This window comes from Kogia breviceps, chromosome 2 (assembly GCF_026419965.1).
Source record: "Kogia breviceps isolate mKogBre1 chromosome 2, mKogBre1 haplotype 1, whole genome shotgun sequence".
NCBI lineage: Eukaryota > Metazoa > Chordata > Mammalia > Artiodactyla > Physeteridae > Kogia > Kogia breviceps.
In genome coordinates this window covers 182,302,561-182,319,103 of record NC_081311.1, presented here as the reverse complement: position 1 = coordinate 182,319,103, position 16,543 = coordinate 182,302,561, and the positions used below count along the sequence as shown (strand labels likewise).

The following is a 16,543-nucleotide window of genomic DNA, read 5'->3' as shown; positions in this document are numbered from 1 at the left end:
TTTCGTTTTTCTAATCAAAAAGAAGGGAAAGTTCATTACAAATCTTAATTCCAGAAACACACATAATTGACTTGCCAGATTGTTCCAGAGAAAATCCTCTGGAGGCTTTCAGAATTCATACTTGAATCCTCAGAATTATGACTCATCCCAGGGGAGGAAATAGAAGCAGGAGACAGCCATGGGGAGGACGGTGTCCGGAGGGTGAGATGGGCATCCGTGGGCAGGGCCGAGGGAGGGGGGAGGGGAAGGCAGAGGTAGGTCATGGGGCATCCAGGTGTGGGAGGGCGGTCTGAATGGAGAGGAGGGAGCATACCCGAGGGACCTCTTAGGGATCCACATGGCGTGGGAAGGAGACAGGAAGCCCAAGATGTCCCTGGCATTTCTAGTCTTTATGGCTGAGAGGTTGTTCCCTCGCCGAGGGGACATCGAGCCAGTGGGAGGAGCAAGCCCTCTTTTGATTGTGGGAAGTACAAATGGAACTCAAGAGCTTTGGGACGTATAGGGCGAGAATTTGAGTGAGACACTGGGGCTGGCGAAAGAGATTTTAATTTCTCTTGGAGAGGTGTCCGAGCCTCGGAGGAAGGCGGATGGACACCCCAAACTTTTCAACAGCACAGGCTTCCATTATGCAGCCCCAGATACACGGGGCTCCTGCGAGGGGAGGGGAATATGCCTGGCCCTGAACTTGAGGTCTAGGAACCGGTAACTGGGGTGACTTCTCCCCATGCTCCCTGTCCAATAATAGGATATTCGGAATTGTGTCCGGGACTTGGCTTTCAGTCTGTCTTGGAGGTTATGTCCATACTTAAAGCCTCCATTATTATTTGGCAATATCTATGTATCCAATTCGATTCATTGAATTATTAATGATAATTGACCACTATTATCAACTTAAAAGTTCAAATACTATTTAAATAGCCCCATTAACCACATGATTTAGACACTAATTAAATTATATTTCTAAGGAATTTAGCAAAGTAATTTAATAATTGTAAAACTGCTCTTTATTTACATTGTATAAACCAGTGGTTCTCACAGTATGGTCCCCAGACCAGCAGTGTCAGCACCCCTGGGAACTTGTTAAAAATGTAGATATTCTCAAGCCCCACCTAATCAGAAGCTTTAGGGTGGTGCCCAGGCATCTGTGTTTTAACAAGCCTGCACACCGAAGTCTGAGAAATGCTGGTATAAGCAATACTCAGTTCTTATTAGTATTGAAATTGTAGGTGTGCTGCATTGTGGTTTAATGAATTAGGGCCTTTACTGATCTACACATAAGACACGTCAATGCAAAACAACCGTATCAGTTGCCGCTTGAAGGCTTGCTTTATGTCAACCACTGGACTAACACTGTACACGGAACATCTCAAAAACCCAGGGAAGTGGGTACTCTCATCATCACCTCCGTTTTATAGATACTTGGCAAGTGACTGGGTGAGCGTCTGAACCCTGCTCTGTTGGACTCCACAGCTCCCAACCAAGTGTGCTGAATCCTTAGAGCAATCACTGGACGTTCAAACTGGACACACGTGCTGACTGCCAGGGCTTGTTATGAGAAGCGGTATCCGTTGCACAAAGTATTTGCAGAGCTAGCCTGAGGCCCAGCCAACCTTGTGCTTCTTTCCAGCTCTGGAGTTTTAATTACCAGCTGAATTAAATTTTTGTCTCAGACCCCACAGATGAATCAAAAGATAGCTCGGGCCCTGCCAACTCAACCAGTGACCTGCTGAAGCAAGGGGCAGGTGAGTGGCCACCCCAGACGGGATCCCTGCCCAGGCCTTTCCCCCCCCTGGCCCTGTACCCTCCTGCAGGTGCAGGCTGGATATCTCTCCCAGACCCAGATGTCTCTGGGAAGACCACATTTCTGTGTGCAGATGCCTTGGCCCAGGGCTGGCCTGAAATTCATCTGCTATCTTCTCCCTGAAGAGAGGACCTGGGGATGGTTCCCACCCACTTCGGCCCCCATGACACCTCCTTGGGTGGGTTTCTTCCAGCCTGCAACGTGCTCTTCATCAACTCTGTGGACATGGAGTCACTCACTGGGCCACAGGCCATCTCCAAAGCCACTTCTGAGACACTGGCTACTGACCCCACGCCGGCTGCCACCATCGTCCACTTCAAAGTTTCTGCCCAGGGAATTACACTGACTGACAACCAGAGAAAGTAAGATTCTTTTTTTTTTAAAGATGGTGTGTTTTTTTGTTTGTTTTTTATTAATTAATTAATTAATTAATTTTTGGCTGCTTTGGGTCTTTGTTGCTGAGCGTGGGCTTTTCTTTTTAGTTGCGGCAAGCGGGGGTTACTCTTCGTTGCAGTGCACGGGCTTCTCATTGTGGTGGCTTCTCTTGTTGCAGAGCACGGTCTCCAGGCGTGCAGGCTTCAGTAGTTGTGGCACGCAGGCTCAGTAGTTGTGGCTCGCGGGCTCAGTAGTTGTGGCTCGCGGGCTCTAGAGCACAGGCTCAGTAGTTGTGGGGCTTAGTTGCTCCGCGCCATGTGGGATCTTCGCGGACCAGGGATTGAACCTGTGTCCCCTGCATTGGCAGGCAGATTCTTAACCACTGCGCCACTAGGGAAGCCCAGTAAGATTTTTTAATTGCTTCTGCGTTGGGCTCCCCCCAACCCTGTGACCCATCCATCCATCCATCCACTTTCTCACCCACTTACCAATTGATCTATCCATTCCTGCATCCATTCATCCCCCATTTATCTTCACCCACCCATTTATCCCTTCACTAATTTGTCTCCCTCTATCCATCCATCCATCCATCCATCCATCCTTCCTTCCTTCCACAAATATGCCTGCATTTGTTATACAGCTGTAAATGCAACTGATAAACATCCCTGCTTTCTAGAGCAGAGGCCCTTCCTCTCATGCTCTCTCCCCAGCCCCTTTTCTTCCTCCTCTAGAGTTCTCCCGTTGCTCATTCCTTAGTGCCAGTTTCTTCCTTCTTTTCCTAGCCTCTAGCATTTGGGACATGTTTCTATGAGACATCTCTCTGTCCCTATGCATGGCTTTATGTTCCCAAAGGGAACAGCCCAGGCCATCATGCTCAGAAGGGAAAGGCTGTGTCGACCTGTGACAGCCACAGGTGGTGGCCTTACCTGAAGGAGGAGGGTGGGGAAGAACTTCCCTAGCACTCATTCTCTGTTTATCTGATGGGTGTGCCACAGGCTCTTCTTCAGACGACACTACCCCCTCAACACCATCACCTTCTGTGACCTGGATCCACAGGAGAGGAAGTAAGTTTCTTGTAGACACTTGCCTTCCCAGCCATCTTTCGAACACTGAAGTCTGTGTGTATGCATGTACGTGTGTGTGTGCACGCATCTATGTGTGTGTATGCACTCCTGTGTGTGTGTGTGTGTGTGTGTGTGTGTGCATTCTTGGCTCAATTTGAAGATCTGACCATGCCTGTGGGACCGTGAGTATCTGTGTTGGCATCTTTTTGAATTTTTCCCGCCACCAATTTGAAGCCCCTCCCAGGGACCCAAACGCCTGCTTCTACCCCTCTGACCCTGAAGCTGCTTCTCCGCTCCACGTTGGGTAAAGCTCCTTGGGAGGCAGGCCGCAGTGCTCTCTCCACTGTGAATGCCCTGCTGCATGATCTTTGGAGGCTCCCGCCCCCCTGGCATAGGGGCTCTGCCTTCCCCCAGCGGTCCGGGCACACCCGGGGCTGGGCTCTGAGGGGGAAGTGGGGGTTTATGCTGTGCCGTCATTCTCTCCACAGGTGGATGAAGACAGAGGGAGGTTCCCCTGCTAAGTAAGTATGCTTCTCCCCACCCGGCTGGCTGTCTTTGTGCTCCTTGGCTGGGGGAGAGGTGGGTGCGGGAGTGGGCTTAGAATCCAGGAACAGGGGGTAGGCAAAGGGCAGCTCTGGAGAAAAGCTTGCCCAGGCAGCCAGGTCTTTGGCCTTCTCCTGCCTCGAGGCCAAAGGCCCAGCCTCCAGTCTTGTCCCCGTCCCTCTCTCAGGACCAGACCTGCAGGGGTCTGAGGAAGGGATCTGAAAGCTGAGCGTTTTACTGGAGGTGACGGCAGTGGGGCAGGGGTTGTTTAAACGATCTTTTCTGCCGCAATCCTGGCATCCTTGATTCCCATTCCTGCTCTCTTGGCGGACTTCCGCGCATGACGTGGCTGGGCTAGACCTCCACGTGAGACCGCGGGAGTCCGGTAGGTCTGAATTCCTTCTGAAATTCCACTGATGGCCCTGGGGTCCTTTGGTCAATTTTCCATCTATTTGGCATTTTGTAAGTGCTTCCAGGGGACTAACTCAGCCCTGGGAAAATTCAGACCAACCAGGAGGCTGATTCTGCCCTCGGGTGCCTGATGTTAGCACAGTAGATAAGAGAAGTGTATAAGCAGGCTAGGGTGCCGCAGTGGTTTTCAAATTGTGTTCCAAGGAACGCTAGGTTCCTCAGGTTGTAACTGAGCCGCTATGAGGGGAGGTACGATTTGCAGTTACTTATCAGGATGAATCAGAGTTTTCTCAGTAAAACCAAAACAAAGTATAGGAATAGCCTGGGTACTGAAGCTGACATAAGACCGTCACTATGGTCTATAATTCCACCTTTTACTTTGTCGGGCTCACCCAAACAGCCCCATTTTTTTTTCTCACTGATTGACTTTATCATAGGTAAATAGTACGCTGTTGAATGAATCCATTTATCGCCATAAGTACTGCTGTCACCTTTACATATCCAGACTTCATATCGGATTGGCTTTAGAAAAAGAAAGCGTTCACTGTTAGAAAGAAATTAAAACCACTGCTGATTTGGGAAGGTTTAGGGGAAGAACCTATGTTTAAAAATAGGTCTTATACGACAGGTAGAAATGGGTGTGGGAGCAGGAGAGAGCTGATTGCATGGGGCTGGGGCCGGGGCGGCCACCAGATTGCAAGCTCCCTGAGGGCACGACTGTATCTGCCGTGTGGGAGGGGCTGATAGATATTTAGTAAGGAAATGAAAGGATGGAGGCAGGGAGGAGGCCCAGCGAGGAGGAGGCCCAGTGAGGCCACCGTGGTCCAGATGAGTGGAACTGACCAGGGTCAGCACGATGAAAGCTCCTTCTGGGGGTGTCCATGGAACCCAAAGTGGGGTCTGGCAACTCCCCGTTCAAAAGCCAATAAAGAGGCCAGGTTGGTGGAAAGGAAAGTTTGCTTTATTTTGGATGCCGGCAATCACGGGGGAGGGTGGATGCCTGTCCCAAGGCCGGCCCCCACCCCACCCACGCTGACAACCAGGGGGCAAGAGCTTTTATAGACGGAGGGAGGGGGCTACATGCAGAAACAGCACGGTCAGCTCTGACTGTCATCTTGAAATCCGTCATCGGTGGTCTGACCAGCGCCATCTTGTTTTAAGTACAATTCATCTTTAGTTCCGGGGTTGGTTTGTTCGCATTTCCTTGAGGCCAGTTCTTGAAATTGTGGCAGCTTATGTCATAGCTACAGTCTGGTCATGATGTGGTTAACTTCTTCCACCTGGTGGGAGTTTCAGTATCTACAAGACAGCTCACAGGATATGGCTCAGAATATTATCTATAAGCCTTGAGAAGGAACTAAAGGTCCTTAACTATGCTTAGTGACTAAACTACGATTCTTTAGTCTTGTTGGACTGTTTTCCTTTGTTTCTGCATTTTCTCTGATTAAACTTATTCTCTGGCTAAAGTTTTGCCACAGACAAAAGGCAGGCAGAAGACATGGGGGGCAAGGACCATAGGGTCCTGCCGTGTTTCATCCAGAGGGGCCATGTGGGGTGGAGGAGACCTCTCCTGGCCCAAGGTCACATAAAGAGTTAGCAGCTCAGCTGAAAAGAGGCCCCCGTGTGCAGTTCTCTCAAAGCTTATCTCAGCCTCCCCCGGGGCTCATGGGGTCCTTGGGGTCTCCAAGTCCCTGCCGCCAGCCAGGAGGCCAGAGCTCTGTGTTTGAAGGGTCTTGTCTTACGCACCAGCCGGCCCTGCGAGGGGGAGATGGATCCGGGACAGAAGCAGGCTGGTCCCAGGCCTGGAAATTCCTCATTGAGGAGCAGCTTTTGTGCTGAGCTTCCTTCTGACTCGCCTGTGGAGGCCCAGGAGAGCTCAGGGCTGGACAAGGGTGAGGCAAGCGAGATGCCTCCGGCCCCAAGTCTAAGGCGGTGCTCGCTCTTGGGTGCTTGTAAGCGCTCCTCTAAGGCGGTGCTCGCTCTTGGGTGCTTGTAAGCGCTCCTCTCTGCCCTTGGGGGCTGAGGTTTCTTGCCGCATCCAGTGCTCCAAGCAGAGGAAGGACTTGGGCTACTGTTGAGTTGGCCCTGAGGCCCACGGAGCTGAAATAAACATGAAGGGAGGGCAGGCAGGCAGCGTTCAGGCCTGAGAGGGGGCCCGGTTCTCCATCCTGGCCTGGAGAGGGGGCTCCGGCGGGGTGATCCACGGGCCCAGGCTTCCCCACCACTTGGGTAGACTGTTACCGCAGGCCTCTGGCCTGATTGTCCCCAGCCCCTGAAACACATTTGGGTACACGGAAACTGTGGGGAGCCGTGTGTGTGTGTGTGTGTGTGTGCGCGCGCGCGGTAAGCCAGTCCCAACTTTGCTAATTTTAGCTGCTGTGGTCCATCCAGTCCTGGGAGAGGGGTTTCCATCGGAATCTCCAGCTGTCCTGATTTCCCCATCCAGCAATGTGCTGGCTGGGAGGGGACCTGAGCTCACATTCTGTTCTTCCGCGCTCGTATTTTTAACTCTGTTTTGCACAGAGAGAATGCTCAGTCACTCCAGTCCTGGTATGGGGAGCGGGGCTTGGGGGGGAACAGGTGTGGGGTCCCCCTCCCCCTCTCATTCTCTGGAGAAGTGTGTGTGTGTGTGTGTGTGTGTGGTGGGGGACAGTGGCCCCTCGTCCTTTGGTCTCTGACCCTCTGTGGTGTCTGAGGCTGCCCGGCCCTTTGACAGGCAGCCGGCACTTTGTTTATGTGTTGTGTGTAAGAACATTCGGCTAGGGGTGTGGCAGGGATGGGCTGAGAGAAGCTGGTCTAGCAATGTCCCGTTTTATTTTTGGTCTCATCCCCACCTCTTACTGTCCGGTCTTGTCACTCACCTCCAGCACCTCCTCCCCCTGCTCCCCACCCACAAAGGGGAATTTCTGCTGACTCTGAACAAGTGACATGCCGTCCCCAGGTGTTGGTTTTCTTGTTGGTGAAGGAGAGAAAGGATTCTCTCACAGGCTCCACCCTCAATGCCCAGTGCTCAGGGAGGTAGGGAAAGATGGGGAAGGGAGCAAAGATGAGCTTGCTTTCCTGGGCGCCCCTCCCAGGCCTGGGGTTCCTCCTGCTCCCTCCTCACACCTGTCACCCATCTCCTGCCCCTGCAGGCTCTTCGGCTTTGTGGCCCGGAAGCAGGGCAGCACCACGGACAACGCCTGCCATCTCTTTGCTGAGCTTGACCCCAACCAGCCGGCCTCCGCCATCGTCAACTTTGTCTCCAAGGTCATGCTGAGTGCCGGCCAGAAGAGATGAACTCCCCCCTCCCCTTGCCCGGGGCCAGGGCAGTGGGGATGGGTATGTGGGGAAGGGACCGGTGCATCCTGACCATCCTTGCATCCAGAAGGAGGACTTTGGGCCAATTTTGGAGAAGGAGAGAAGAAAGTGTAATGTGGGGAGAGGGAAGTGAATTGAGCGGGGAGGGGGAGAGAGAGAGAAAGAAGGAAAAAGATGGAGGAGAATAACTCAGATTCCCCCGGGGAGATGGATCCTGCAAAACCCCCAGAGCCTCCAAAACGAACCAGGTCCACCTAACTCCCCCTCCCCCCTCCGAGAGGATGGAACTCCCCAAGAGAGGCAGAATGAACCTCTCTGGAGATCCACGTTTTGGGGGGGAAATGGAAAAGCTCTTTTTTCCTAACCCAACTGCTTTGCAAGGAGAAATCCTGTCAAGAGAATCTTTTTCTGTCCACCTCTAGGGTAGATCACCAAACCAAAAAGAGCCACCATGGGACATCCAGTGGTGGAACTTTTGCTTTTGAAAGAATCTCAGACCTGAGGCCCCTAAGGTCTCTTTGCTCTGCCTCTGATGTACAGTTTGTGGGTATCTTTATGGGGTGTATATATGGCCACACCCACATCCTCACACACTGATTTCTGTTTGCCTCTCAGCTTGAATTATAAACAGGTATACTTGTCCGTGTCCCCTGTGTTTGCACACACAAGTGCATACTGTCCAAAGAAAGTTAGAGTCGGGGGTGACAGGGCAGCAGGGAGGGGGCATAAGCCCTCTTCCCCAGGAGCACCCAGGATTGTGGGTAATGGACGCTCTCTTGGTCCCTGCACCTGCTCTAACAGCCTTGGGTGCCGCCAACCCCTTCTCCTCAACAGAGACTCCCACGGAGTGGGTCTGGCCGTGCTGCAACGTTACCCCTGATCTGTCTCCACCAGGAAGCTGGAGCATTGGTTTGAGGAGATGGGGACTTGTGTGTCCGGAGCTCTGGGGAAGAGATCCCTCAGGAAGGGAGGCTGTTGAGCTCTAGGCACCTTCCCCGAGGCGTGTGGCCCAGCCTCGGGGTGGGCAGGTGGCTCCCGCCAGCTCCCAGCCCTCAACCCCTTCTTGGGTTCCATGCCCCAGATCAGCCTTTCTCAGACTTGCTCATGTGCATGTTGCCTTTTAGGGTGCTGGCGATTGAGCCTTCCTGCTCTGCCCTGCCCTGTTCTGTCCTGCAGGGTCCCCATGTTGGGGCTCATCCTGGGAACCTGCTTCCGTAAGCCCTGCTCGGCGAGGCCCAGGAGAGACCCCTGCAGTTCCTGTGATCCCTCTGCAAGGGATCGGGCGTCTGACTTTTGCTGGACCGCCCAGGGGAGCTGCTCAGAGTTCTGGGGGATGCTGCCTGCACACCACATGGCCTGCCTACGATACCAAAGCCTTGCTCTTCCCGCTTCTGCCTTGGTTTCCCCCCCAGAGCCCAGCTGCCGTGCAGCAGAGAGCAGAAGGCACACATTTAGGCCAAAGGGCTGAGAGTCCAGCTGGGCGATTGGGCACTCCCTGACCACCACCCAAGTGCTCTAAGCCAGATGGAAAAATCCACCGGGACTCCATCCTTGAGTAGCTTCTTAAGCCTCTGGGTTCCCTAGAGAGAGGCATTGTACTGATATATAAATATATATAATATATATGTGAGACATACTGACAGAATCTGTAAGCTAATGAAATATAAGAAAAGCTTAAAAAAAAGAATAGGTAAATTGACAAGAAGTATTTATTATTTCCCCATATAGCTTTATTGCCTCCCCGGCATAATCCAGTCCCCATCCCTCTCTGTACCTATAAGTGAAGCCTGAAGGGTAGGGGCCTTTATCCTTGGAGCAATCAGGGGTCTCCTTGCCCTGGCCTTGGCCTTCCCTAGACTCTGACTAGGGCTCAGCAGAGAGGGGGTGCACGTGTTCCGTCCCCTTCACCCCCGCCCCCTTATTTTTGGCAAGCTGGGCCCGGCTGTCAGCTCCCAGAGATGAGGGCTTAGCAGCCTGTCTCCCTGCAGGCCCGAGCTGGTGTGTGAGCCTGCAGGGGACACGGGTGTGTGTGGTGGGAGTGGGTGACGTGTGCATCTTGTATTTTTTTTCTCTTCCAAGAAGCTGTATCTGTGTGGATGTTCTGTTTCAGGGAGTTGGAGAGGAGAGTGTCTGAAGATGGTGGGGAGTAGCCCCCTGCTTCCCAAAGATTGAAACCTTGTTCTTGGTGACCAAGACTCCCCCAAAGGGCTCTTCCTTCTGAGGCTTTCAAGCCGGACACTGCGATTGCCCCTCTCTCATTCCCTACCTAAGCCCAACTCTCTTCCCAGACAGAAGAGGATATTCCCACCCACTTCCTTTGTAAATATCTTAATCTCCCACCGGACGGCCCGGGAACTCTCTCCTGGTCTGGATGGCCGGGCGGAGCATCAGACCCTTCATGTGAGTCTGGGGTCAGCCTTCACACGTGCTTTCCCACCACCCACCAGCAGCCCCCCCCCCACCCCCCACTCAGGCCTGAGCCACGCGTGACTCTGGGAAGGACTCAGGAGATGCTGGGGAGCTGATCAACTCCCCCGACCCCATATCCTTCTGGGAAGAGTCAGTTTCCGAGAGTGTGGCCGTCCAGAAGAAAGATGGGGAACGGTACCCCAATCTCCACCGTGGTCTCACCTTTGGGTCAGACACTGCTTGGGATAAGCCCCGCCCCCCGTGTCTCACAGTTTAGGCCCGTGCACCTTGCACACGTGCGCGCACACACACACACAACCACAGCACTGAAGTATGTTCTTGCCAAAGATTTCCTTTAAAAGAAAGCACTTTTTAATAATTATTGTTATTATCGTGTGAATGTTTATCCTTTTTTTCTCCCCACCCCTCTCCCCAACCGTTTTTGCTGTTGTTTATTGTTGAACCTGCTTGTCAGCCAGGAGAGTGCCATCTGGTCTTGAAAGTGGGTTGGGGAGTTGGGGATGGGAAAGAGGTCTGGGAGGAGTTGGCAAGAAAGAGCCGGAGGCCGGAGAGGCCTGGTCAGCTTGGGCTGCAGGGATGCAGACCCCAGGCAAGCTCAGGCCCCAGCCCCGGGCCCAGCCTGTGTCTTGCTGTGCATCCAGGCCTCTGAGGCAGCCGAGGCCTCGCCGTAGCTGCCCTGTACGGTATCTGGAGGGAACAGGGGGCAGGGAAGCGACAGGCCTCCAATTCAGCAGGGAGAGAGGCCCAGCAAGGTCCCCGTGGCCCTTCCCAGATGGAGCGAGAGGGGAGGACTGGGCATGGAAATCGTGGAGAGGTGACCGCGGAGGGGAAATGGGGAGGAAGGGAACAGTCTGATGGAGCTCCAGGGCTGAGCGGATGCCCCTGCCCTGCGATCGTGGTGTTCTGGTTCGCTCCTCCAGCCAGGTGTTGCAGGGACAGAGACGTTGTGTCCTAGGTTTAGGAAAGGCCCTTTGACCCAGGTCCCCATTGGAGCCTCTCCCGCAGCAGCTCCAGATGCTTGCGGACTGCCAGGATTCCTTCTTCCCTGGCAGGGTTTTGAGGGATCCCTGGGTGTGTCAGAGACAGGCAGGATAGGGGTGGGGGGACCTGGTGGCCGTATGACCATAAGAGAGAGCCCGAGGGACACGTGTGATTCTCTGTAAAGGGGCTCCCGGAGGAACATGAGTCGAACACCCTTCTGCCCACTCGGATGGGCCGAGCAGAGGTGGGGCAGGCCCCTGGTGCCCCCCAGGGGTCTGTGGATGCGTCTGTACGTGGAACAGTGTCTATGGCCCCCTTCCCTGGGAGGCTCGTTCATCACCCCTGCCTCCTGGGTCTGTTCCCCTGCTTTGGCCTTTCCCAGCTTCGGGATCTGGATCTGGGGGGATCCAAGAGGCCAATGCCCTTTCCAAGGGCTGCCTCCTGCCCCTACATCTCCCCACCCTTGGGATCCTTGGAGAGGCTGGGGGCAGAGTCCCGGGGCTACTTTTTCACCCGGGTCGAGGCCCCGGAATCCTGAGACTGGAGTGCCCTGGCCAGTGGTAACACAGAACGTGTGCGCGCGCGTGTGCAAGTGTGGGTGTATGTGTGTGCGTTTTTTGCTTGTCTCTTTAGGGAACTTAGGAGTTGGGCCGGAGGTGGTTGGCGATGGGATGTCAAGTTCACTATTACCCAGCGGCGAAAGGAATCAGGAGGCGAGGCTTGTAGGGCCCCTGATTGGGGGAATCTCAGTGTAGGCGATGGTGAGGATCAACCACACGGGGTGGCGCTCCTCTGTCCTCAGATGTTGAAGTGTTGGAGGACCTCTGTTTATTTCCCACACCTGGACTTTTCCCAGCTGCGAGGTAGTTGTAAAGGGATAGCCCACTTTTGTTTCTAATCAGTGTTCAACAGCTTGAGACTCTCCTGCGTGTCCACGTGTGGCTCATGTGTGTGAGAGAGCACATCTGGGCGTGCATGCTGTGTTTCCCCTCCTCTCTGACATGTCATTCAAAACAAATGTAAGAAATTCCTCACCTCCATCCCCTCCTGCCTCCCAGACCCTCTGCAGGAAAAACCGAATAACCCAGCATCCTCCTGATCCCCTGGCTGTGTATTTATATAGATGGAAATATACTTTCTATTTTGTATCATCGTGCCTATAATCTCTGTCACCTTGTATAAACCCTGATGTATGCTACTTACCCTGGATATGAATGTATTGTACACTGATGCTGTCCCACTCCTGTACAGCTGCTTTGTTTCTTTGCAATCCATTGTATGGCTTTATAAACGATAAAGTGAAAGAAAAATCTGTGCTGTTAACTAGCCGTGTTGTTTGGAAAGGGGATCTGTCAGGTCTCCAGTGGGTAAAAAGGGGCCTCACCCGGGCTCCGGATATGTGGTGGGCTTCGGGGATGCCAGTGGCGGACGACTCATCCCAAATCCTCCCAGGGCTTCCCTACCATCCAGGTCTTGAGTCTGATTACAATGAATTTTTCATCTGGACTGTTTTAGCTAGAAAACAAACTCAAATCAAAATGGTTTAAGGGGGAAAAAAAAGGAATTTAGTGGCACACATAACCAAGAAGTCCAAGCACAGCTGGTTCCAGGGGCTCAAATGGCAGAATCAGGAATTTGTCTCCATTACTTGGTTCTGAGTTGGCTTAATTCTCAGGCAAGCTCTATCCCAGTGGTGGTACCACCGGATGCTCCAGGATATGGCCACTCGAGGCTCCAGGCTTTCATCCTACCAGCAAAAAGAGAGCTCTTATCTCCCAGTGCTTTCAACAAAAACCTGGGACAAATGCTCATTGGCTCTGATAGACCCTGCTGGGGTCATATGACTAATTCTGAACCAACCGCTCCATCTGGATCTGGGTCACATGACTGCCTCTGGAGCCTTCTGAACCACGGGGACTGAGAATGGGGCAGTGGCTGGTCCCTAAAAGGGTGAGATTTATCAGAGGAAGGGGGAATAGAGGCTGCCAGGCAAATCCTGTGGCCGCCCATCAGACGGCAAGTGTGTATCTCACTTGGACACCAGGCCCAGTGGTCCTAGGTAAATTCTTCTCAGTTCAGAAAGTTTGAGGTGAAGCATGCCTAGCATAGTACAGTGTTCCTTGGGAGATCTCAGGTACTCATATGACACAGCTGCAGTTCCTCATCGAGTTGCTTTGAGCTCGGATAAGCTGATGTGGGAGAGTGTGCGTTGAGAACCCCATGCAGCCAGCACGATGAGTACCATGACACATGGCTGTCTTCGCAAACTGTTTGGTCTCAGGATTCCTTTACACTCTTAAAAAGTATTGAGGACCCCAAAGAGCTTTTGTTCATCTGGATTATCTCTTTCCATATTTACCATAGTATAAATTAAAGCTGAGAACGTTTAAAAAAATGTTCATTAATTCACTTCCACAACAACGTTAAACTCACTACGTTAAATAGCTTTTTTATGAGAAATTATATTTTCTAAAACGAAAAAGATTGGAAGAGTAGGATAACACTGTTTTGCATTTTTGAAAAGCCTCTTTCATGCCTGGCTTAACAGAAGCCAGCTGGATTCTCCTATCCGCTCCCGCATTCCCTTTGTTGTGATATCACACATATGTACCTCTGGAAATCTCCACCATACACTCTTGGGAAAATGAGAGTGAAAAAGACAAAGAACAGCCTAGTATGATTAAGAAATTAGTTTCGATAGTTGTTACTTTACACAACCTCTGAAAGGGTCTCAGGGATCTCTGAGGCCCCAGACTATACTCTGGGAACTGCTGCTCTGAGGGACAAAGACACGGGGAGCACAGACACCCTGCCTGTGATGGTGGATTAACATGTACTGCAGCTCTACCGTGTGCTAGGCTTCGTCCTGCCCGATCTTCCCGATGAACCCCTGAGGCAGGTGGTGTCATACCCAAGTGACAAACACGGAAACTGAGGCTGTGAGAGGTCACATAGCTTCTAACTAGCAGACACGATGCTTCTCACTACTAGCGAGCGCTGGCATTTAGCACACCTGCTAAGTGCCAGGGACGGCACTCAGCACGTATGTGTATTTTCTCATGGGCACACACCCGGTGAGATAAGGGCTGAGTCCCTGTCTTCATTTTTTTTTTTTTTTTTTTTTTGCGGTACGCGGGTCTCTCACTGTTGTGGCCTCTCCCGTTGCGGAGCACAGGCTCCGGACGCGCAGGCTCAGCGGCCATGGCTCACGGGCCCAGCCGCTCCGCGGCACGTGGGATCTTCCCGGACCGGAGCACGAACCCGTGTCCCCTGCATCGGCAGGCGGATTCTCAACCGCTGCGCCACCAGGGAAGCCCCATGCCTTCATTTTATAGAGAAAGAAACTGAGATTCAAAGGGGTTCAGAGAATGCCCGAAATCACAGCGTTGCCAAGGGGCAGAGCCAGGCTATGAACCCAGGCTAGCTGACTTCCCAGCTCATGCCTCTTTCTTTGCTCTCAGCGTTTGCACCAGGAGGGCAAGACAGACTGATGCGTGAGAGCAAACTGATGGCATTAGTCAGACAGGGATTCTAGGCCTGGGCAGTGGTGCTGGCTTGCGGGGAGTGGCCCAGGGCTCCTGCCGTGTGGTGGGGGAGGGCACAGCCAGCTGTGGAGCAACGTGGCTACCTGAGCTGGGCCCGGTGCAGGGGATGAGAGAGCTAGGTCTGTGCGCTGGGCTGATCTAGCCTGGCTTTGAGGGAACTAAACAGTGAGGCAGGGTGGGGGTCAGCTGTGCTCCCTGTGCCCAGAGGAAGAGGAAATGGGCTGGAGCTGCAGCGGGAGGGGTAGGGAGGTGAGCGCTCAGGACCCATCTCAGTACACTGAAGACCCAAAGGACCTTTGCATTTCTTGTAAAGTGTGTGGTCCACGCACTGTCAGCATGGGCCTTGGTGGAGGGCTTATTAGAAAGGCAGAATCGGGCTTCCCTGGTGGCGCAGTGGTTGAGAGTCCACCTGCCGATGCAGGGGACACGGGTTCGTGCCCCGGTCCGGGAAGATCCCACATGCCGTGGAGCGGCTGGGCCCGTGAGCCATGGCCGCTGAGCCTGCGCGTCCGGAGCCTGTGCTCCTCAACGGGAGAGGCCACAATAGTGAAAGGCCCGTGTACCCGCCCCCCCCCCCGCCCCCAAAAGAAAGGCAGAATCTCTGGTCCCACCTCAGACCTGCAGATCAGATTCTGCATGTTAACAAGACCCCCAGGAAGCCTGCGCAGGCACTGAAGTCCGAGCAGCCTGGGCGGGTCTCACACAACTGGGACTTGACCCCAGGGCTCAAGATGCTGAGCCCAGACCTTGCCTCAGCACCTCCTGAAAGGTCAGGACTGCAGTGCTCTTGTCCGGGTCTACACTGGGGGTGGGCGGTCCCAGGCCTCACCTTGGGGCCCACCCTGCTGATGGGGTTAGACTGGGGCCAGGTAGGGGTGAGGCCTGGCCCTGGCGAGTGGAACTCCTGTTGCAGCAGATGGACATGCAGGGTGTGAGCAGAGTCCCACCCAGGAAGAGGCAGGAACGTCAGCTGAGGTGAGGGCAGGAGGGGCGTAGGGGTGGGGCTGGGGGCCGGAGGTGAGGTCTCACACTTAGTCTCAGACTTGGCTGAAAAGTACCGAGGCCTGGGGCCCACCCAGTGGTTCCGAGTGAATTGGTCTGAGGACCAGCTGGGGCACTGGGGATTTTCGTCTCTCCCCAGGGATTCTACAGGCAGCCAGGGCACAGAAGCACTCCTTAAATGGACTCTTCCATGGCAGGTGTGTGTGTACCGGAGACGGACGGGGAGGAGAGCAGAGTGGGGAGAAGATCCCCCCCGATTGGCTTGGGCTTCCCCACGGCCAGCCCTTCCCCACGCCCCTCTTCTCGGGGCAGGAGAAGGCTGTCCAAATGTCCCCCCACCCTGCACGCAGGCCGGGCTCTACCCAGCCACCCTAAGGGCCAGTCTTTCTAGGGGGCATGACCTCTAAGGCCTATAGACAGACAATGGTGCGAAGGGAAGGGCCTGGAGAATCTAATTCCAGGGGCTCTGGAATGCCTCCTCATCGGTGCTAGATCAAAGTCTGCCTTCTTCTATTAAAGAACTGGATTTTCCTCATGAGTTGGTGAAAATGACTATTAGTCTTAGCAGTTTCCAAGCAGTTCAAAATAGGGAAAGGATACGGCCGCTTATAAAACACTGACAGTTAAGTGTGGGAACACACACACACACACACACACACACACACACACACACACACACACACATACACACACACAGGCGACCTGGCCCCTTGGGCTGTGCTGAGGCTCCGTTCCTTCCTCCTTCCTGCCAACATCCTGTTCAGGCCCAGGGGTACCGGGCCAGCAGGGGGACAGGGCTGGCCCACAGTGAGCCGACCCCTGACTGAGCTAAGTAGCAGAGTGTCATGGTCAGAGGTGGGAGAGAGCACTCCTGTGAGTTCTGCGGGTCAGACCCACGGGGAGGCCGGGTGCACATGGCACATGGCACGTGAGCCAGCTGCAGGCGGTGGAGAAGGGCCCGGGAGAGCTCGGCCTGGAGAAGAGATGGCGCGGGGAGAATGGGATGCTGGCTGTCCGGTGTGCGGTGGCCTCTCTTGGACGAGAGGGCCAGCCCTCTCTGGGTGTCACACTGTCATAGGTGAGGGCCACAG

General features: G+C 53.8%; 1 protein-coding gene across 24 annotated transcripts in view; it reads left to right on the top strand.

Moving 5' to 3' along the window:
• Window positions 1-12,217, top strand: part of TNS1 (tensin 1) — a 201,479-nt gene extending 189,262 nt beyond the window's left edge. For all 24 annotated transcript variants that reach the window (XM_067026849.1, XM_067026837.1, XM_059052085.2 and 21 more), the window contains 5 exons: window positions 1,671-1,742; window positions 1,995-2,163; window positions 3,172-3,240; window positions 3,729-3,761; window positions 7,329-12,217. In XM_067026849.1, coding sequence (XP_066882950.1) covers window positions 1,671-1,742; window positions 1,995-2,163; window positions 3,172-3,240; window positions 3,729-3,761; window positions 7,329-7,473 — 488 coding nt within the window. In that variant the 3' untranslated portion in view covers window positions 7,474-12,217. The remainder of the gene's footprint in view (window positions 1-1,670; window positions 1,743-1,994; window positions 2,164-3,171; window positions 3,241-3,728; window positions 3,762-7,328) is intronic.
• The last annotated feature ends 4,326 nt before the right edge of the window (window positions 12,218-16,543 follow it).